The 22,321-nt window shown below is 63.6% G+C and overlaps 2 protein-coding genes across 2 annotated transcripts in view; one reads left to right on the top strand and one right to left on the bottom strand.

Moving 5' to 3' along the window:
- SLC38A3 (solute carrier family 38 member 3) overlaps positions 1–1,078 on the bottom strand; it is a 13,866-nt gene extending 12,788 nt beyond the window's left edge. Inside the window, exon 1 of the mRNA XM_021533393.4 lies at positions 922–1,078. The gene's annotated coding sequence lies outside the window, so the exon portion shown is untranslated. The remainder of the gene's footprint in view (positions 1–921) is intronic.
- Positions 1,079–14,710: 13,632 nt separating this feature from the next.
- On the top strand, positions 14,711–21,649 carry SEMA3B (semaphorin 3B). The gene is given in 19 exon segments (XM_085590621.1): positions 14,711–14,776; positions 15,645–15,693; positions 16,369–16,496; positions 17,324–17,481; positions 17,562–17,624; positions 17,721–17,840; positions 17,915–18,008; positions 18,097–18,216; positions 18,529–18,674; positions 18,768–18,882; positions 18,960–19,029; positions 19,114–19,258; positions 19,353–19,572; positions 19,662–19,753; positions 19,925–19,966; positions 20,061–20,218; positions 20,330–20,457; positions 20,460–20,602; positions 20,686–21,649. Coding segments are annotated over 17 exon segments (2,352 nt in total). The 5' UTR covers positions 14,711–14,776; positions 15,645–15,693; positions 16,369–16,396; the 3' UTR covers positions 21,124–21,649.
- Positions 21,650–22,321: the final 672 nt, after the last annotated feature.

Raw genomic sequence — 22,321 nt, 5'->3', positions numbered from 1 at the left:
TGCCATCCCACCTGCTGGGGACTTGCCAGGTTCCCCGGTCTCACGCGTGCCACCACAAAGCTTGGGGGCCCCAAGTCGAGCAACCACCTGCTGTGGTTCAGTTTCCCTTGGGGACGATTTCTCTCCTGGGGGACTTTCACAGCTGACACGGCAGAGAGGGCCACCACGCTGGCTGGCACAGGACACGCATGGCCAACAGGAATGCAGTGTGCTGCCCGGCTTTCCACGCTGCTGTCCCGGGCAGCCAGGCTCTATTAATACTGCAGCCTGTGGAATCACCACGCGCAGGTCCCAGCCAGCCCCAGTGCCCGTGACGGCTGGCATCTCTCTCCCTGCCCGTGCCCCCCAGCCTGGCACCCCGGCACCCTGACACCCGATCCTGGCCACAGCCGCTTCCAGCCTTCAGAAACTTATGTCATTCCCACGGGCGATTAAAAATTAAAGCAGAAAAAAGGGAAAGTCGAGGGAGTTTGGGGGTTGGTGTCACTATGAGTATCAGCGGAACGATGCATGCCGAAGCCCCCGGCGCCGCGATGCGGGCAGGGGCAGCGTCGGGGCGCTGGGGTACCCAGGGTACGGCAGGGCTCTGCCTCCCCCTGCACTCGCGGGATCTGCCACCTGCCCGTGGGAAGGTGTCAGCCGCTGGGAAGTGGCAGGAGTACAGCAAAGCAAACAGCCCCGGAGCGCTAGCACCTGCCAGAGCTGCCGAGCCCCGGAGGAGAAGGAAACGGAGAAGAAGAGAGAGCCGGGCTGCGAGAGGCAAGCGGGGCCGGTGAAAAATGGGTCGAAAAGGACCGCATGGGGTGCGGAGGAGAATTAGGGGAGGTGAGGGGTCCGAGGGTCCGGCAGCCTCCAACCACGGAGCTTCACGGAGAAGCGAGCCTGGGAATGCGAGCAGCAGGGGAGATCGGAGAGACCTACCTGCCCCCTCTCCGTGGTGCCTCTGCTGCGGGCTGGGGCAAGCAGCCCCCGGTGGCCAGTGCCGCGGATTAGAGGCTATCCTACGAGCGTAATCCCGGCGGAGTTGGAGATTAAACCAGACCCGAGCCCGCCCCCAGAGCGAAGGCTTCCAATCTGCTCTCTGCCGGGACACAGGAGGAGCGCAGGGGAGCGGGTGGAGCGGGTGGAGCGACCGCCCCGATCGCCCGACCCCTGCCCCGCCCCGCTCCGGCGGGACCCCCGCTCCTCGCCCACAGCCGCCCACCGGGCAGCACCTCCCGCAAGTGAATCCCCCCCGCCACCAGGCATCAACCCACTCTGGGCATCAGTGCCCAGGCAGCGCTGCCCTATCTGCAATAGGTACGTCACCAAGCATCCCCAGCCCACCGCACATGGCGACCGCACCGATATCTGTGCCCCTCGCGGCATGATCACTGTACTGGGCATCCCTATCCTGCCAGGTGTTGACACCCCACCGGGCATCCCCGCCTACAGCAGCTGAGGCTCCTGCCGGAGGCCAGTGGCTGCTTCCAAAGAAGCAGAGCTGGAGCAGTCGCTCTAATCTACCTGAAGGGTTAAATCCAGTACGTGTTGAGTGTGAGCACAGCATTTTCCCCCGTTTTAGGCAGGGACAGGTCACCCAGCAGCACTCCTTCAGTCAGACTCTCTCCCTGGCCTGGGAAGCTCAGGCTGCTCCCACGTTAAGCCAGCCCAGCTGGCTGCCCTGCTCATAGTGCCCGCTGCTCTCACAGTACTCACACCAGCATCTCAGCACACTGGGGGTAAAAAACCCGTGTGGAATCATCCCAACAAGACCCAGAGTCACTGGGACAGGCCAGTGTCTTCCTCCAGTGTCCATCAAACCTCTCCACTTAAGCTGAAAGACATCTATTTTCATGAAGACACAAACCCCATAAAAGTTCCCCAAAGCAGAGATTTTATCCCAAGTGCATCCCACATGCTTTAGGAAGAGCCATGAGCTCTGGTGAGTCACCAGCTGTGTCCCCAAAGATTCCCTGTACCTTTACAAGGTCTGCCACCTCTAAACTACCTCCTGCTCCTCTGTCCTGCCTAGCTTTTACTTCAGAGGAAAATTTTGGGGGTGTGCACTTGGGAGTCCACCCAGCTCCCATGCCGAGCTGCAAACCCTGCCCAGCTGCTGTGCATCGGCAGAAGGGGTCCGCACGCTGCTGGGAGGTTTTATTTGCGCTATGCATATCTTTCATAAATCCTTGCGAAGCCTCGGGCAGCCTGGGATGGAAAGGGCTTTGCCAGCCAGCAGCGAGCGTCGCCATCGGGAGAAGAGGCACCCTCTCTCTCGCCTGGACATCGAGGGATGTTAAATATTCAGGGGCAGCTCTGCTCACGCTCCCGGCAATCCCGCGGCTCCTGTTACTGCCGCTCTCCATTGGCTGGAGACGCACAGCCATTTACTAATTTCTAATAACAGCAGCATGCGTAAGTGCTGAACCAGCGCTGGCTGGCACGCCGGGGGACCGGAGGCAGCCAGGTTTGGCAGTGTGACGGGGGAGCCAGAGGCACCCAGAGGATGGGCATGGCTGGCTTCAAGCCATCCGTTTAACCCTTTCCCTGCTCTGGGGAAGGCGGGCGCAGCCACGTGGCACCTGAGGAGAAATGTCCCGGGATGGGCGGCAACACGTCTCACCAGGGCTGGAAAAGGCAGCCAAGAGCTTCCACCCCGTAAGCAAACACAGCACAGGTGCTGGGCATGGGGACAGCAGTGTGGCCCCATGGCACAGGGTGCAGAGACTGCTGTGGGGTAGCATGCTGGAGGACCTGTGGGAAATGATTTGGAGGCTGGCTGCTCCTTCCCAGCCTCCAAATGTCCTTCCCCTGCTATTGGCACAAATGCTGCCATGTCTACTTTTTACTGTCCCCTCTCTCGTCCAGCATGTGACACTCTCACCGGTGTTTTCACTTTCCAGGTGGGCAGAGTGACAAGGGCTCCACCGTGTCAAGCTGAAGCTTTGCAGAAAATCAAAGCAGTGAGGAGAGGAGGAAAAGAGAGTGAAGATGTCCCCAGGACCTCCCAAAGCCTGTCCCAGCAGTAGGCACACAGTAGCTGCAGGCTCCTGCAGCCAGGCTGGCAACATAGACAGGAGCCATGAGAGGGGTGGGCTAAGACCCTGCTCTCGACCCCTGAGCCCTCTGGTCAACAGTGCTTCCCCAGTGCAGCTCTGGCCAGTCTCACCAATGGCTCTGGTGGTGTCAGGGCTCCAGTGGATTGCAAAATTGCAGTCGTGCGGTTTTCTCCAGCTGGCTGGAAAGTTTGACGCTGGATTCCCGTATGTGAGGAGCCTTCAGGGGAGCACAGCACGGCTCATCTCTCCAGCAGCCTTACCAATGTGCTGTGCCAGAGCCCTTGCCCTCAGCACGCCCCCGTGGGGTTTGCCTTCTCACCATTTCCCCCAGCCGAAAGCTGCCCTATTTCTTATCCTTCAGCCGTGTTTCGAGTTCAAGGATTAAAGTGAACCCGTAAAACCCTCACCTCCAATGTCGCAGCACGGACAAGGCCAGCCCAGGAGCCAGGCACAAAGCAGTGGGCGCTGTGCGTGGCCAGGACACGCTCTCCTTGTCATGCTCGGCTTCCTCCCCGGCCCTGAGCCCTGCCTCTGCTGCCTGCCACCGCCCGCTGCTCCCAGAGCCCAGATGGCAGGAAGATACGGCAGAGATAATGGTGAGATTTGCAGCCCAGGCAGCGTTCCCCCCGCCACCACTGTGACCTCTTGAGCAAGAAGTGTCCGGGAGATTGCCCTTTCCAGAAACATTCCAGTGGGTGCCTCCGGTCCCCGGGCATCCCACAGACACAGGCCAGCACACACAGGGGCTCCAAAACTCCCGCTGCCCTCTTGACGCCATAACCATGAAGCAAGTGAGGCACAAAAGGAATGCTGATTGTAAGAGGAGAGGGATGCCTGTGGCCAGCAGCATGGGCTGGGTGGACTCCAGAGTGACACCTGCCCGAGGCCATGTGCAGGGCTGGAGTCTTCCTCCCCCAGCCCTCCCTCCACAGAAGCAGCCTGGTGCTGGTAGCTGTGCCTGCACCCAGAGGTGCTGGGGAGCAGCTGGTGGCCCCCTCCCTCGCCCTTGACCGCCGCCTCCCTCGCAGCACATGCTGTCATGTGGCAGGGCACAACAACAACACCGGCTAATTGGTTAATGTGATTTCAAAACATGATTTGCAATTATAACTCACCAGAGAGCATTCAATGATCCCGCACATCGGAGAGTGGGTTTTTCTCCTTCGTTTGTTCCTGGAACCTCGAAACCAATTAACTTTACAGAAGCCAGAAGCAAAGCACTGCTCAGCAGACCTGAAGGGTGGGTTATCTCTGTGCTCAATCACCTCCCTGCCAAGCCACAATCTGGGAACCAAGGACTGGAGGACGAGCCCTGGGGTAACTCCGATGTTTCTCCCTGCACTACTGAGGGGTTTGGGGGCACCTACAGAGGCTCCCCCAGCTCCAAGCCATCAAGCACCATGCTGCTTGGGAGCACTGGTTGACAGGAGGATGCCCTAAGCCATAAGGAGTGGGAATAAACTGTTCCTGTTGGCACAGGGAGGCTGCCCCTTCAGTTCCCTCCTGAGGTGCTGGCACCTGCTGGCAGCCTGCTTGTCTCTGCCACCCACACTGGGCAGCCGTGTCCCCACCGTCCCCACTGGCAGCACCCACCAGGGCCAGGGGCTTTGCTTCTGGGGGTTGACCATCCTGCAGCAAAGGCTTAAATGCTGTTCAGGTAATTAAGCAAGGATTTAACAAGGATTTGAATACCTTTAAATGCAACTCAAATGCCTTTCAAGCCAAACAAACCCAAGTAGCCATGATGCTCCTGAAACATCCAGCACCCAGAGCCCAGCTCCCCTGAGCTGGGCAATTGCTGGGCTCTGCTGCTCCCCACATCCCACTGGAAAGCCAGACATGGGGCCAGCAGTATTTTCTCTTGAATGGGCAGAGAGATGTTGGGTGCCATCAGCCACTGGAGGGATGATCTGGCAATTATCCCTCAGGACGGTGATGCAGCTCCACTCTGCAGGGCACCCCTGCTCACAGGGGAACCCTCCCATGTGCACAGGGCCTGAGCCTCTCCAGGCTGGGAGCTGCCTTCCATCAGCTCCCCAAGCCTCAGGGTCCTCCATACCTCAGGGAGCTCAGCATTCCACACTGCAGCCACCCTGAGGACAGGGAGGGAGCTCAGGCAGCTGCCAGAACCTCCGAGGAGGTGCAAGGTGATGCTAGCAGTGCAGCACGAGGCAGTGGAAGGAAATGTGGGGCAGTGTTGGGGGGCCTCCAGTCCCTGGGGAGGGACTTTCCTGCTCCTCTCCACGCTTCCTGCAAGCTGTCAGGGAGTGTGGAGCCAGCTGGGAGGCCCCTGGAGGGTGCCAGGAATACTGCCCAGGCCTGGCAGCAGGGTGGCAGATGGCTGGGGAGCTGGGGACCAGGGAGCAGGGGAGGACCAGGGACACCTTTCAGCCCAGACAACTGTAGCATCCTTGTTTACAGTTATTTATAACTGGGCCAAAAATGGAGACGTGGCCACAGCCGTGTCCCTCCTCTCCCCAGGGTGCTGTGGTTGGTCCAGAGCTGACCAAGGAGCAGGTATGGTCCCTGCAGTCCCAGGGAAAGGGCAGTCTGCTCTGGCTCCCTACAGAGGTACCCGTAGGGCTGTCCTGAACCCCCTCACTGGGGTGACTGTCAGTCTCAGGGCTAGACAGTCCACCACAGGTTCCTGCCAGGTGTGATCCAGGATGAGAGAGGATAAAGGCCCTTTCATGGCCCATCAGGGAGAAGGATTCAGTAAGAGAAGCACAAAAGGAGGTGCTGGCACTCAGGACTGAGGCTGCCATGCCCTGCAGCACCGGGGTTCCTGAGCTGCCCCAGCGGTGGGATGTGGGGTGCCTGCCCCAACCAGGGAGCAGCTGGGGAGCGCTGGCTGCTGGGTCATGGCAGGCACCCCTGGGTCCCTGCTGGCACCACCCAGCCTTGTGTTTGGGTGGGCCAAACTTGTTTCTGTTTCAGGCTGGGTAGTGCTGGCATGGTGGCCCTCTCCAGGGTTGGAAAGCCCAGGAGCAGCTGCCCCTCTCCCTCCCCTCTGAGCTGTACAACAATTGGCTGCCCAAAGGACGCCGGCCTTGATCTGCATCGCTGGCCGTCCCCAGGGCCGAGCAAACAGAGAGGAAAACAGCCCCAGCCGGCTCCTGCCACTGCCAGCATGCAGCCAGCCCCCGGCACCCTGTCAGTGCTCCTGTCCCTGGCACCTCTGCCACCCAGCAGGGCTGGAGCAGCGCTCTGCCTGGTGCTGCCAGGGCGCTAATGGTACTGACCCACCTGCCCCACAGCCAGGAATGAGCCCAGGGGCTGCAGGGGCTGAGCCAGGAGGAGGAAACAGAAGCCAGGATAAGCACACACCGTGCTAGCAGAGGGGCTGTCCACAATGGGAGAGGTGAGGCACAGCCAGGGTGGAGCTGTGACCACTGCCCTGGGTTGCGGGGTCATCCCTCCTTACCCAGTCCAAGGGTCAGCTCGCCCAATTCAGCCCTGTTTGCCATGGGGTTGGGCCAGTCCCTGGGGCTGCAGGGTGGCTGGGGCCAGCTGGTTGGTGGCAGGAGGCCAGCACAAGCCCAGGGCACATGCCATGGTCTTGCCTAGCCACCTCACATGTTTTCCCCACAGCCCAGTTCCCTGAAACTTTTTCCCACCAGTAGAGCATGGTGCTTCACAGAAGTCCCCCTGGCACCCTTCCCAGAGCTCTCCTGTCGGAGAGCCACCCCAGTCCCACCACATGCCAGAGGGATACCAGAGGCCAGCTCCAGTCCCATTCCCCCTTGGCACATTCCACATCACCCAAAGTCCTATCACCTGCTTGTGGCACCCCTGGGACCCCCACTCTGCCCGTGAGCAGCAGGACCCACGCTCCACCAGCACTTGGCTCGGAGGTGGCAGGAAGCACAGATGAGGGCTGGCATGGGCATGGGGAATGCCATCACCAGCAAGAGCAGCCACCGTGGCACAATGGTGACACAACGGTGACACCATACCAGGGTGGGGATGGGGATACAGTTCCCCAGCTGCCCTGCCGGCACTACAGCTGTCCCAGGGAAGGTCGGGCCATGGGTGCCACGCCACGGGCGGCTGCTCCAGCTCCGCCGGTTCTGCCTAGAGCGCTGCCCGCTCCCGCTCTGCCGCCGGCAAGGTCAGCGCGGCGCTACGGTAGCACCGGGCCCCGCCGTACCCCCGCCGCCGGCAGCCGCTCCCGGTTCCCACCGGCTGGAGGGACGGGCACGGCGCTGGTGACCCCACACCACCCACGCGGGACATCACCGTCCCGTGACTTTGTGGGCTGGCGATGCCGTGTCCGAGAGCACCGGGGAGCGCCGGCGAGCGTCGGGAGCGCCGGGGAGCACCGGGAGCGCCGGGAGCACCGGGAGCGCCGGGGAGCGCCGGGAACGGCGGGGAGCACCGGGGAGCACCGGGAGTGCCGGGAGCACCGGGGAGGGCAGGGGAGCACCGAGGGGCGCCGGGAGCGCAGGGGAGCGTCGGGGAGCATCGGGGAGCGCCGGGAGCGTCGGGGAGCACCGGGGAGCGCAGAGGAGCACCGGGGAGCGCCGCGGGCGGCGGCAGCGAGCGCGGGCAGAGCGGCCCGGCCGGCGCCGCTGCGCGATCGCCCTCTGGCGGCGGCCGGCGGCACTGCCGGGCCCGCCCGCTGCCCAGCCCTGCCCGCCCCGGCCCCCGCCCCCTGCCCACACACTGCTCACACACTGCCCACTGCCCACACACTGCCCGCTGCCCACACACTGCCCCCTGCTCACACACTGCCCTCTGCCCACACCCTGCCCGCTGCCCACACCCTGCCCACACACTGCCCGCTGCCCACACCCTGCCCGCTGCCCACACCCTGCCCACACACTGCCCGCTGCCCACACACTGCCCGCTGCCCACACACTGCCCCCTGCTCACACACTGCCCCCTGCCCCCTGCTCACACACTGCCCACTGCCCCCTGCCCACACACTGCCCCCTGCTCACACACTGCCCACTGCCCCCTGCTCTCACACTGCCCCCTGCTCACACACTGCCCCCTGCCCATACACTGCTCACACACTGCCCACTGCCGACACACTGCCCGCTGTCTCCTGCTCACTGCACACACCCTGTCCCATGCCCACCCCCTGCCCCTTGCCCACTGCCTCCTGCTCACTGCTCACACACTGCCCACTGCTCACTGCCCACGGCCCGCCCCTGGCCGACTGCCCACACACTGCCCACTGCCTGCCCCCTGCCCATTGTTCACTGCCCACACCCTGCTCGCTCTCCACCCACTGCCCCGCCACTGCCCACACCCTGCCTCCTCCCCACGCCCTGCCCACACCCTGGCTGCCAATTGCCTGCTCACTGCCTGCTCCCTACCTGCAGCCTGCCTGCACCACTGCTCACACCCTGCACACACCCTGCCCACTGCCCAAACCCTGCCTGTCCTCCCCACACCCTGCACACACCCTGCCCACTGCCCAAACCCTGCCTGTCCACCCACTGCCTGCCCCCTCCCACCCCTGCTTGCCCACTGCCCGCACCCTTCCCACATCTGCCTGCTCCGTGCCTGCATCCAGCCTGGCCACACTGGGGTTCTCCAGCACTCACTGCCTTGTCACACCCATGTGACTCCAGCCCACGTTCTCCCAGATCTGTGTCCCCAAAAGCCCTCTCCCCCCATTTGCACCCCGAAACTCTGCCTGCCCCTCTGTGAACAGCCCCAGTCCCTCAACCTATCCCATGGGCAGTGGTGGCCGTGCTGTCTCACATATCTCCAGTGGGTGTCGTCTCTTTCCTGAGGCCTCTGGCCACCCTAGTGCTTTCCATGGAGCTCAGCACTGTGAGGTGCTCTGGGGCTTCACCTGGTACCACATGGCACAGCACAGTGATCCACTATCAGTTCTGGGAGAATGCTAAGAGCCCAGCTCTGTGGTGGCAAAGACATCCCAGGATCATGTGCTCCAGCCCCTTTCCACCTGCATAGTCACAGCTGCCAGGAGGGAGGCTGGGGCCTGGCATAGTTTTGGCAGAGTCCCTGGCTGCCCTGAGCCCACCCCATGGCAGGAGTGGCTCAGCTGGTGCTTCCTGCTTGGGCACAGATCCTCGTGGCTGGATGCTTTGCAGCCTCTAGCACAGCCATGTCAGCACCTGGCCACTGTCACAGAAGAAAAACACATTCCTTTGCCTCCAGATGGAATTTCCTGCTTTATTTTTTTATTAAAACGGTGCCCATTGCCTCCCATGCTGGCAGGCACTGCTGAAAAAAGCCTTGCTCCCTTGCTCTCTCACCTCAAGCCCTCCTGGAGGGCAGACGGGCCGAGATCATCCTCTCCCTCCAGCAAGGGCTTGTGCCCAGCCCAGCCTAGCGCGCTGCCCACTCTGTTCCAGCCAGCCAGCAGTGGACACCGCAGCGTGGCCAACCACGACACGGACTTTCCTCCTCCCTCCTGCCCTGGCTGAGTGGCTCTTACTGCGACAGAGCCACTAAATCCCCTGCTCCCAGGATGCCGGGAAGGCAGGAGAAGTCATGCGGCTCAAACCGCCCCAGCCCAGCCGAGAACCTGTTACTCATTTACCCCGCATTAATGAGGCGTCACCGGCTGCTCGGCCTTCGGACTGCAGGGGTGTTCCACCCGGCCCCGGCAGCTATGGGGGTACCGTGGTGTTTGTCCCCCCGGAACAGGCACCATGGCAGCAGCCACGTCCCCTTCCTCCCCCTCCGGCCCTGCTGGGCTGGACTTTGCAGGAGCAGATGAGGCACCGGGACGGTGATGAGTGCCTTCACCCTGGCACTCCTCCAAGGCAGGAACAGGACCGAGCAGGCACGAACGGGTGCTCGGGGACATCGGGATGTACCGCGGCTGTGATCGGGATTCCTAGGCTTGCTCGCACCCTCTTCCCTTCCCAGTGCGGGCAGAGGGGGTGGCAGCACCCCGGGAAGCCCTGGGGTCCCGCGGGGCTGTTCCCAAGCGGCCAACCAGGTCGTTGGTGCAGAGGGAGGACACACGACACAGTTGCCTTTTGTTGGTGCCGGCCCCGGGAGCAGGGACCGGGGCTTTGCATCGCCTCCCTCCACCCCCGCCGCCGGCGGGACTGGCACCCAGCACCGGGGATTTGGGGTTTAAAGAGCCGGAGGCAGCCAGAGCCCGGCTTACCCGCCGGGCGAGGAGGCAGGCGAGCTGCGGCGGAGCCCACGCACTACAGCAGGTGAGATGGTGGGTTTGGGGCGCCGGGCTGGCCCCTTGAGGGGGGCTGCGGCGTTGGGGGACTGCGACAACGGAGCTCCGTGGGAAGCAGCGAGGTCCCTGCCTCCCCACAGTGGGTACCGGGTGCCAGCGGGCTCGGACATGGTCCTGAGAGGGAAGTGAAGGCATCCTTGGGCGTGTACCACCTCCTTGTTCCTGTCGCCCCACAGCTGAGCAGGAACCCCTAAACCCTGTCCCAGCGGGGGTGGCAGGGGTGAGCACCACCATGCTGGGAGGTTTCCCAAGCAATGCTCCTTCCCTGGCACTGGTTTATGGGAAGGGGAGCTCACCTGGTGGCTTCCCACCTGCTGCTCCTTCGCAGTGCTCACTGACTCGGTCAAGGCAGGGTTTGCCCCGGCTGGCACCTGGGTGAGCTCCGAGGCGATGGGGAAAGGGATGTCCTGAGGCTGGGCACGGGGCTGGGCAGGAGCGGGAGCCGGGCCAGCAGACAAGGCCCCATTGTGCCGTGCCGGGGCCGCTGGCTCGCCCATCAATAGCCCCATTATGCTCGGCAGCGGCCCCCGCAGCCTTCCCAGCCGGCACAGCCCTCCGGGAGCACCGTGGGAGGCAATCTGAAGTGCCTGTTGTGCTGGGGGGCCAGGGTGAGAGAAGGGTGAGAGAAGAGGGCAGGGTGCCGGGACTCCTCCACCACTGCCTGTCTGGGTGCCATGGAATGCTGTGCTCTCTGGTGCCACCGGCTTCGGGGGCGAGATGCCCAAGATGGGAAGCAGGCAGGCTCAGGGGGGAGCTGGACTTTCTGTCCTTATTGCCCCACCCTCACCATCCCACCAGGCATTGCCTGTGCCCAAGGTGGCTGTACTGCTTTGCCCCAGGGCAGGGATGAGCAAGTGGGCAGCGAGGGGCTGACATCAGCCCTGTGTGTGGATGAAGCCGGGCCAGCAGGAGAAGATGAATGGATCCGCGTGCTTCCTGACAAGACACACCCTGGCTAAAATTACTGACCCCATGGCAGGGACACCAGCCTATTTTTAAAGCCTAAGGAGCTGGATGCCACTGGTTGGTGTGGCTCAGGGCAGGGCCAAAGGGACATTGGCAAGACAGCAGGCAGGGGGACTCAGCATCTCCCACTGCCCTCCTGCTGGGGTGAGGAGAGTGTTTGGATGGTGGCTGAAAGCCTGGGTGTCCTGCTCCTTCCCCACGTATGGTTTTGAGGAGCTTTGGTGGTTTTCAGTGCTGGGCATATGGCCCCTCTGCCTGTCCCAGAGCCTGGCTGCTGGCAGACACGAAGCCAAGGGCAAACGGTCACCTTGGGTCAGGAGGATAGGGCCCCATAAGACCAGGATCCCTCCCTTTCCCTTTCCAAAAAGCCACTGTCATGGAGGATGGACATCCCCTTCTTCATCACTACCTGAAAAGTTCATCATGTACCCTATGGCTTGGTCCCACAGAAGGGACACATGACGGCAGTACCCTACAGGTGCTCAGACACTGGGGTGCACACAACACCCCCATTTCCCTGGACAGCCCAGATCAGTCCAACACAGGGTTGGGACAATTAAAAAGGGATTAGCTGGGCTACACCAGCATGGCGCTGCCGGGAGCCGGTACCTAATCCCAGCAGGAATGCACTGGGGCCACCGGGGTCCCTGATGCTGGGGTCTCACCAGCATGCTGTGGTGGGGGGTGGACATAAGGTCAGGGTGTATCCACAGACAAGGTGTGAACCTAGAGCTGGTGTCACCCTGGGACATTGTCTCCACGCTGTGCTACAGGGATGCAGCTGTCTCAGGCACATTTGCTTGCTGCCAGCCAAGCCCTCACATTGTCCCACTTGGGATGCCATGAGCTCTGTCCCCTGCCTAGCACATCCCTCCCCTGTACCAGGAATGTGGCAGCCACACAAGGCCCATCTTGTGGCCCAGTGTTATGGATGTGAACTACAATAGATGGACACCCAAAGAAGTCCTGAAGCCACATCTTTAGTGCCATCACAAACTATCAACAGTTTTTTGGGGTGTCCAGACCCAGGGGATACTAGTTCAAGCAGCGTATCCCTGTGCTCGGGTCATGGGTGTGGGCTGGGGTGAGGATACCGCACTCCTCCCCTGCTGACAAGTTGGCAGTGTCCCTGGCAGTCCTGGCAAAGGCCACTCTCCTGCACAACACATCTCTTGGCTGGGGAGCAGTGCTGCGCCAAGCCCATGTGTCACAGGGATGCCTATGGCACCAGCTGTCATGACGCAGCTCACCTTGACCCTTGGATTTTCCCTGTCCTCAGCCATGATGGCTCCACCAGGGCAGAGGGAAGCCCCCTTGGCCCCAGGGACATGGGGAGCCACCCTGTAGCACCCTTGGGGGACTCACCCCACAGATCCGCACAGAATCACAAGGGTTCTGGTGAGGTACCATTCCCATTTGGGATGCAGGATTTGTACCCATGCTGAGGGCTTAGTGGATACCAGTCCCAGCCCTTCTCCTGCACGCAGGGTATCCAGCAGTCAGTGGTCCTGGTCACCCTTTGGTGGCATGGATGCCCCCCATGCCCTGCTGGCTCAGCCCCGGCACGGGAGATGCGGGAGCGCTGGTCGTTGCCTCTGCCGAGCCGCCCCCGGAGCCCTGCGGAGCTGGAGCGGAGCCGTTTCCTACCGCCAACACCGCTGGCGGCTCGGGCGCTGCCGGCGGAGCTACAGATGCTCGCCGGAGCCGGAACCGCCGGGAGAGATTTGGCCGAGGCAGCGATCCCTGGGTGCGGATCTGGCAGCGGCAGGGACGGGATCAAAGAGCGGGAGCGCCAGCACCTGCTGGTGCCGTCGGCAGTGACACCCCCGCGCTGGCGGGGAGCCAGGCCACCGGCACCTGGCTGTGAAACCTTCCGCGGGCTGGCAGAGGGTAGGGATGAGGGCGGGATGCTAGTGACGATGCCCGTTCCAGATGGGGACACAGTGGCTCCCCTGTGGGGCGGGAAGGGGTGGCCGGCGGCCGACGTGGCGCATCCCTCCCGCGCCGTTTTTTCCGGGATGGAAGCCCGGCCCTTCTGACGCTTGATGGTTTCTCCAGGCGGAGCCGCTGCCAGCAAGGTCCCCTCGGGGCTCCTGGGCTGGGGTGATGGTGACGTCACCTGGGCACCTCGCCGGGAGCGCCGGGAGTTGGAAAAGTCCCAACTGGGTGAAGGGAAACTGAGGCACGGCGCTGAACTAGCACAGGAAGGTGCCCACTGTGCAGGACTGGGCACGACATCCCTGTCCCCCCATCTCAGCGCCATCCTGTAACAGTAGGCACGGGAACGCCATGCCCGTGTGGAGGCCGCCCAGCCCAAAGTCTTGCTGGTGCCTGGTCAAAGTCTTACAGCAGACTAACCCCTGCCGTACCGGTGCCAGCTCCTCTGATGCCCCACCCCATCCCCTCGCTGTCTCTGTCCTCCTTGCTGCCCATAAAGCTGGGCTGGGCTGGGCTGGATGCCACTCAGCACTCTGGCACAGCCAGGATAATAACAAGTTGCGGTGCTGGAGCAGAGCCCGCCAGCATGCCAGAGTACCAGGGCTGGCAGCACGAGGGTTACTGGCAGTGGGACAGAAGGGCATTTCCCGGGCACCCTCCCTGGCACAGCTTCTGTGTACTGCTGGCCTGCCTGCACGGCTCTGGCTTCCTGCTGAACTCACTCCCTGCGTGCGCCAGCTGCCTGCTTGCACCTGCACCCGACCTGCCTTCACCCGCTGCTGGCCCGCCTGCCCTCACTGCCAGCCCACTGCGCTCGCCGCTTGCTGACACCCACTGCCTGCACCTGCCCGCGCTCCTGCCTCCACAGCCTCCCTGCACCTGCCTGCCCAGCCTGCTGCCTGCGCCCCTGCCTGCCCGCAGCTCTGCCTGCCCACTTATCCTGGACCTGCCTTCCCGGGCTCCGGCACCCGCAGGTAGCGACAGTCAGGGGCGCGGGGAGAACAAGGCAGGTGTGGCCCCCCAAGGTATCTCGTGTTCCCCCCGCCCCGAGCCCTGCCCGCCGAGGCACGCGTGGCCCCGCTGCCGGCACCACTCGGCACTTGCTATTCTTGGCAGCGGCAGCTGGAAAATGGGAGGCAGCGTAGGAATTTTGTTTGCTCCGGGCTGGGCTCGGGCCAGACATCTGGGCTGCAGCTGAGCGGGGCGCGGGACCGGCCCCCCGTACCCCCGGTACGGCCCCGGCACCCCCGGCACGGCCCCCACGCTCGGGCAAGCAAGTGCCTGTCCCGGCGAGGAGGTAGCCCCGCCACCACTCGTGTGCTGAGCCACACGTGTGCTGACCTTGGCATCCTCAGCTCTGCCCCGGGGCAGCGGATGTCCCCGTGAGTGTCACCCCGGGCCACTGGGGTGGCAGCACGGGTGTGTGTGTGAGGGGCCGCGGGTGTTCGGCTGTGTGCGTGTGTGTGTACATGTGTGAGGTGCCCGCGTGTCTGCTGGTGAGCGTGTGTTCGCACACCCGTGTGCGTGTCCCTGTGCGCGCCCCCGGCCCCGCCCCGTCCCGCCCCGCGGGGCCGCCCCAGCCCCGCTCCCTGCCGGCGGACGCGGCGGGCGGGGCCGGGCCGGACCGAGCCGAGCCGGGGCACAGGTGGGTGCCCGGGGCCGCGGGCCGGCAGGGTGCGGGGTGGCCGGGGAGCGTCCCGGGACGGGGTCTCGGGGTCTCTGCGCTGCCTCGGCGGCGCTGCCCGTGCTGGTAGCGGGGGGCTCGCGGCGGGTTCGCGTCCTCTCCGGCACCGGAGGGCTGGAGTCGGGGCTGGCACGGGGAGTTTCTCGGGCTGGACCAGACAGGGTTAGCACCGAGGGTCTGTGGTGCTGCCGCCGCTGCCCGACCCCCGCCCGCCCCCCGTGCCAGCCGAGTCAGAGCCCGGGTCCGCGCCCGGGGGTCTGCTCGGGCCGCTCGGCAAGTGAGAGCCGGCGGGCGGCCCCCGTGCCCCGGCACGGCCCCGGCTGGCGCAGCCGTCGGGGCTGCCAGAGCCCGGCGGGTCCCACGCCTCATCCCGGCGCCTCTGTAAATGCCATTAGCGCCGACCGCCTTGGTGCCGGGACACCGGGCAGCCGTACCCGGCACTGCGCCCGGCCAGGCCCTGTCCGCTGCCCGCTGCCTGCCCCGGGCTCTCCTCCACCGCCCAGCCTGGAGGGGGCTGCCCTGCCCGCAGGAGCCCCATCCGTGTCATGGATATGTGACTCTCCAGGTCAGCATCCGCCAATTCCCAGCTCAGGCAGGGTAGCAGAGCCGGCGGTGATTGCACCGAGCCCCGGGTCTGTGGTGGGACTTTGGTTGTCACTGGTGTCCTGGTGGGGCCTCAGTGACTGTGCCACGGGTGAAACGCAGAGGGGCTGATGATTGGCATGGCTCAGTTGGTGCCTTGCACAAGGCACTGCAGCATAGCCAGGGGGCAAGGTGGGATCTGTGTTCTGGCACAGCGCCCTGATAACAATCACCTCCCACTCCCCAGGGGAGAGCGTGCTGCTGCCAGAGCTGGAGGAGGACTTCCTTACCTCGTGGTGGGCACCCATCAGAGTGGCAGACACGCTGACATGGGCCCCTCTGGGTATTGTGGGTGCCTGCTTAGCCAGAGCCTGCAAATCCTGCTTCCATTTGCATGGTGGTACAAGAAAGGACAAGGGCTAATGGTGGGGCTGTAGCAGTGGGGGAAACTGAGGCATGGGACCCCATGACTACCATAATGGACAGCTTACTCAGTGCTCAGGAGCTCACTGACTGCCCAGGGTGCCCTATTTGGTTGTCACCACTTCGGTGGTTGCTCTGTCCTTGTCCCCATTCCTATAGGACAGCTCTGTGCTTTGCAGGCAGGAATGGGCAGAGCCCGGCACACTCCTGCAGATGGGCTCAGACAGGCATGGGCAGGGTTGGATGCTGCTTGGCTGGGATGCCTGTTTCCCCACGGGCAGGAGCAGGAGGGGTGTTTCTGAAGCCCATTATGTTTGGGATTAGATTAATGGGGATTTTAAAATAGGGAGGGATGTGGCTGGCTCACATCCCCTCCAACTATCAGGTCGATCCCCCAGTGGGGGATCCTCTTATGCCGTGCCTTGAGTTGCCCTGTGCTGATGTTCAGGGCTCTCCAGACACGTCGGCAGCATCGGGGAGGGATCGTGGTCTGGGGGCTGTGGGGAGGGGGCTGTAACCTGAGCTGAGGTCTTGTTTCTCTGCCCCAGCCGCGGCGCAACCAGCCAGACCCCGGCCATGAGCCGCACGCTGCTCCTGCTCCTGCTTCTGCTGCGCGGCCTCGCCGCTGGCCGCCCCCAAGCCGCTGCCACCCCCCGCCTCAAGCTGTCCTTCCCCGGTGAGCATGGGACACGGGCAGGGCGGGGGGCGTGCGGGCAGGTTAGTGTCAGCAGCAGCCGGCAGCATCCCGAGGGAGGGAGGGAGGGAGGGAGTATCCTGGGGAGCAGCAGTGGGACAGGTGCAAAACCCCCGGCCCTTCTCTAGCACTGCTGCCACCCTCCCCGCGGGCTATCAGGTGTTGGCACTGGCTGCCACGGGTCTTACCTGATGCCAGCCCCTCCAGGGCCACCTGCCTGTCCTTGGGGCCATGCCTGTGCTTGGGACCTCAGTCCCAGCCCCCGGCATGTGCAAGCGCAGGTGCCCCTGTCCCTGTGTGCATCATGGTGGCACTCCCTAGGCACAACTGTGCCATACCTGTTGGGAATGTTGTACCAGCTGGAGGGCTGATGCCGTGTCCCAGCTGGCCACTCCACGGGCTCCAGCACGGCGCAGGAGGCTTTGTCCAGCGGCGGGTCTCAGCAAGAGCTCTCCTCCCAGCCTGACAAAGGGCTGTTTGTTCCCGCCACGGTGGGATTAGCTCCGCGGGGCAGGGAACGGCCCTTTCTCCCCTGCCGCCGGGTGAGCGGTGCAGAAATGGGTGCCGAGGGGCATGGGAATCACTGCTGAGTGGTTTGGGGATGAGTCTCAAGGGACCCAGGGATGGGTGTGGGGCTGGCATGGGGGTGAATGCTGGGCAGGCAAGGGCTTGGTGAACCTAGTCAAGCCAGTGGGACAGGTTTGGGGGAGGGGATGGCATGGCAGGGGGCCGTGGCCTGACCCAGGCTGCCTCGGAGATGGACAGGCAGTGGCGGGGCCGGGCTGAGTAGTGCCGGTGGGTCCCGGCAGAGCTGCGGGCTCGCCATGGGCTGCGCCTCTTCTCGCTGGAGCACTCCTGCTGCTACGAGGCCCTGCTGCTGGACGAGGAGCGTGGCCGTCTCTTCGTGGGCGCCCAGAACCACCTCCTTTCTTTGGCCCTGGATGACATCAGCCAGCGGGACAGGAAGGTAACGGGGCAGGGGGACCATGCTGCCGGGACAGTGCCAGGTGCTCCAGGTGTGGTGAGCATCCCCTTTTCCACCCGCAGATCTACTGGCCGGCTCCTGTGGAGTGGAGAGAAGAATGCAACTGGGCCGGCAAGGATATCACTGTGAGTGATTGAGTGTGTTGTGAGATGCCAGGACTGTGCCAGGAATCTGCCCCAGCAGATTCCTGCTACCTCACCCTTCATTTCCTCTATCCCCAGGCTGAGTGCATGAACTTTGTGAAGATCCTGCACCCCTACAACCGGACCCACCTGTATGCCTGTGGCACTGGTGCCTTCCACCCAGTCTGTGCTTTCATCGAGGCTGGCCAGCATGCAGAAGTGAGCCTCCCCTGGCACCACCACAGCCTCCAGCTGCTGCCACCTGCCCACCTCCCATCCTTACTCCTCTCCAGGAGCCTGTTTTAAAGCTGGACCCCCACCACACTGAGGATGGCAAGGGGAAGAGCCCGTATGACCCCCGGCATACAGCCGCCTCTGTCCTTGTGGGTAAGGGCATTCTGAGCCTGGTGCTGGGTGCAGTGTGGCACAGGGGTGCCAGGAGGTCCCCTATAACACTTCCCTCGGTGCCTGCCAGGCGAGGAGCTCTACTCTGGGGTGGCCACCGATCTGATGGGCCGTGACTTTACCATCTTCCGCAGCCTGGGCCGACGTCCCTCCATCCGCACGGAGCAGCACGACTCCCGCTGGCTGAACGGTCAGTGCTGGGGACTGGGAGCGTGGGGAGCAGGGGGGCCACTGGCACCTTGGCACAGGAGTGCTGCTCATGCCTGGAGGCATCAGGGCAATGACTCCTCCAGGCTCCTATGTACACTGTCCTTCACTGCCTCAGAGGGTGATTTCCGGGATTCCTGTGTCCTCTCCAGACCCACAATGTCGGTGGAATCCCATCCTCACTCTGCCTCTGCTCTGCAGCTGGTTCTGCACCCTCCCCTGGGACCCCAGCAGGTGCTTCAGGGTCCCTGGGGAGCTAATGGAGGCATTGGAAGCATCACCCCTTTGTCCCCAGAGCCCAAGTTCGTGGCCGTTTTTTGGGTGCCAGAGAGTGAAGACCCCGACGACGACAAGATCTACTTCTTCTTCCGTGAGACAGCGGTTGAGCGGCAGCAGGGGTTGGGCAAGACCAGCTTTGCCCGCATTGGCCAAATCTGCCGGGTGAGAGCATCCTCAGGCAGGTGGGCTGGGGGCCAGGGTGACCAGCGATGCCACCTGCTGCTGCTGACACCAGTATCCTCCTTCCCCTGGCAGAACGACATGGGCGGGCAGCGCAGCCTGGTGAACAAGTGGACAACATTCCTGAAGGCTCGGCTGGTCTGTGCTGTGCCAGGACCTGATGGAGCAGACACCCACTTTGATGAGCTCCGTGAGTAAATGGGGATGCGACCCCACCAGTGTAGCTGTGGGCAACACTGGCAGCGCTGATGCCTTCCCTGCTTGCAGGGGATGTTTTCCTGTTGCAGACAAGAGACAAGCGCAACCCTCTGATCTACGCCATCTTCTCCACCTCCAGGTCAAGCCCCCTCCCCAGGACCCTGCACATACCCAGTGGTGCCCTGCCTGCCCTCTCACATCTTTCCCTTCTCTCTCCCACCAGCTCTGTTTTCCAAGGCTCAGCTGTCTGTGTTTACACCATGGCTGACATCCGCCGGGCTTTCCTGGGCCCCTTTGCACACAAGGAAGGTCCCAACTATCAGTGGGTGTCATACCAGGGGCGTGTGCCATACCCCCGCCCAGGCATGGTATGTGGTGTAGGGGTGTCACGGCTGGTGCCACTTCTTGGGGTGGGGACAGTGGGGTGTGAGACCCTGCTTAGCCAGTGCTGTCTCTCTGCAGTGCCCCAGCAAAACATTTGGCACCTTCGGCTCCACCAAGGACTTCCCCGATGAGGTGATCCAGTTTGCCCGTCACCACCCATTGATGTATAACCCTGTCTTGCCCCATGGCCAGCGCCCCCTCTTCCTGCAAGCTGCCGTGCCCTACACTTTCACCCGCATAGCTGTGGACCGTGTCACCGCTGCTGATGGCCACTATGATGTCCTCTTCATCGGCACAGGCATGTAGTGACCCTAGGGATGGGGCAGTGAGGGAGAGTGGGGAGATGCTGGGGCTGGGACCTGTGGCCTCACCCCTCCCTGCCTGCAGATGTGGGCACAGTGCTGAAGGTGGTCTCAGTGCCCAAGGAGAGCTGGCACCGCATGGAGCCGCTGCTGCTGGAGGAGCTGCAGGTCTTCCAGGTGAGGTTCAGGGTTCCACCAGTTAGACTTCCCCACAGCATCTCCATGTACTGTCCATGCTCTGGGTTGTGCTAGGGCACAACCCTCCAGCTGCCAGGATGTGGAAGCCAGGATGCTGCATCCCTAGGTTGCCCCATGCATCCTTAACTCTTGCCCATGCTCTGCCCACAGGATGCCTCCCCCATCATCAGCTTGCAGCTCTCCTCCAAGCGGGTAAGGGGGGACCTCTGGGCATTCCCAGGTCCACCAGGGCTCTGCCTAGCCCCCTGCCACAGCATGGAGGTGCTCAGCACTGATCTTTCCCCAGCATCAGCTCTATGCTGGCTCGGCCACAGCGCTGGCCCAGCTGCCCCTGCACCGCTGCGGTGCCTATGGCAAAGCCTGCGCCGAGTGCTGCCTGGCCCGGGACCCGTACTGCGCCTGGGATGGCAACACCTGCACCCGCTACGTGCCCAACACCAAGAGGTAGGTGACATGCCAGGATGCAGTGCTGGGGCAGCCAGCCTGCCCTGAGGCCATGGTGAGGGGCACAGGTCACACTGCTCCAGCCCCTGCTCCTCCATCACCTTCCCACAGGCGTTTCCGCCGGCAGGACGTCCGCAACGGTGACCCCAATGTGCTTTGCTCTGAAGGTGAGCTGGGACCCAGCCAGAGTCTGGGGGCGACCCTGCCATGGTGGGGGGCTGACAGCCAGGCCATGTCCCCACAGATCCCAGGCAGGACACCGTACCCCAGAAGCAACTCTACGGGGTGGAGGGAAGCACTGTCTTTCTGGAGTGCATCCCCAAATCCCTGCAAGCCCACATCCTGTGGACATACCAGCGCACGCTGAGTGATCCCCAGCGAGAGGTAGGCTCTCCCTGGCCAGGTTCCGCCGGTGCGACCGCGCCGTGCCGTGCCGAGCTGACCGCCCATCCCCTCGGGTACTGCAGGTGCAGATGGACGAGCGGGTGGTGCGGACGGAGCGGGGTGTCCTGCTGCGCAGCGTGAAGCGCTCCGACGCCGGCCTCTACCTCTGCCACGCCACCGAGCACGGCTTCACCCAGCCCCTGCTGCGGCTCTCCCTGGAGGTGATCGGCGCCTGGCAGGCCACGGGCGTGGCGTCTGCCGGAGACCCCCGGCTCGCCGCCGGGATCCCCCGCAAGGTCTGGTACCGGGACTTCCTCCAGCTGGTGGAGCGCCCACCGCTGGGAGCCACGGACAAGGTCTGCCAGAGGCTCTGGAGCCAGGGACGACCCCCGCCAGCGCCCCGCAGTCCCGCCGGCCCCCCCGGCCGCGGGCAGCGTGAGGAGCCGCGCAGAGCCCGCCGCCGGCGCACCCACGAGGGGCCGCGGGCCGAGCGGGGTCCCCGCAGCGCATCCCCCTGGTGACCCGGGGGTCGGCCCCGGGCGCCGGGCTCTGCCTAGGAGCGGGGCCCCGGGCGGGGCACGGCCTCGGCCGCCCTGCCGGCAGCACTGCGTGGGCAGCGGCGGGGGGCTGCAGCTCCGGGGCCGCAGGAGGGCAGCCGGGCTGAGCAGCCCGCCGAGGGGCTGCCGACTGCCCTTGCCACCGGCTCCAACACCGGTGGGGACCCAGCCGGCTGCCGGCATCGCAGAGTCACCGAAATATTTATTAACGACTGTTATTATGAATGTAAACCTGCGGGGCCAGGCAGTGCCCCCCCCCCCAGCATGGTACTGCGGGAGGATGGCACAGCAGGGTCACGCTTGGGTCCCAAAGGGCTACAGGCAGCAGTGGGAGCACGGAGGGGCAGGACAGGCACTGGTGGGACGCAGGAGGAGGGGGGCACAAAGGGGAGATGTTGGGGGGTATAAAGGTGGCACCCACTGCCCTGGGTGTAGAGCAGTGGCACAGGGGACCTTGTACTAATTGAGCACAATAAAGCAGATTCAGCCGCCCAGGGTCCCGCGTCTGACCCAGAGCCCTGGGAACCACTCAGGGGGAGCCCAGTGCCCCACAGCATGGACCCACTCTGGCACCCAAGCCTAGAGGGATGGGATGTTCAGCAACACTGGAGGGCTGAGGGGAGACAAGCCCTGCAGGGACATTGCCAAGCTTGATGGGTTTCCCCCAGACTTCCAGCTCCCCGTGCTTTCAGCTCCACTTTTATTTCTGGAAGATGAAAACCAAACTTCCTAGGTGCCAACAGGCAGCAATTAAGGCAGTGACCAAAGATGACCTCGGAGTCTGCTGCCTCCTGCTGTCTGCGCTGGCATCAGTACCCCTGGTGGCACTGGCCACATCCCACGGCCAGTAGTGACACCGTGCTACCAGCACAAACCATGTCCCAGCACTGGCTGCCCCCCAGCCTGGACACTTGAGCCCCCAGCATGAGCACAGGCTGGCAGTGGTGCAGGCAGGAACAGGTAGAGAAAGGAGCTGTTTTTTTCTCCTGAGGTCCAGCTGTCAGCAGGCTGACAGCCCTAACCCCACCAAGCACCCTGGGGTCAGGAAGCACTGCTTTACTCCACCTCTGTGCCCCTGTGCCATCCCAGCAGCTTGTGACATCGAGGTCCCCCCTCATCAGAAAGGGTTGGTGACTCCAACCCCTTTGACTACCCCATGTGA

The sequence above is a fragment of the Lonchura striata genome, chromosome 12 (genome assembly GCF_050655825.1).
Source record: "Lonchura striata isolate lonStrDom1 chromosome 12, ASM5065582v1, whole genome shotgun sequence".
Taxonomy (NCBI): domain Eukaryota; kingdom Metazoa; phylum Chordata; class Aves; order Passeriformes; family Estrildidae; genus Lonchura; species Lonchura striata.
The sequence above is the reverse complement of the archived record's forward strand: the minus strand, read 5'-3'. Positions and strand labels throughout refer to the sequence as shown.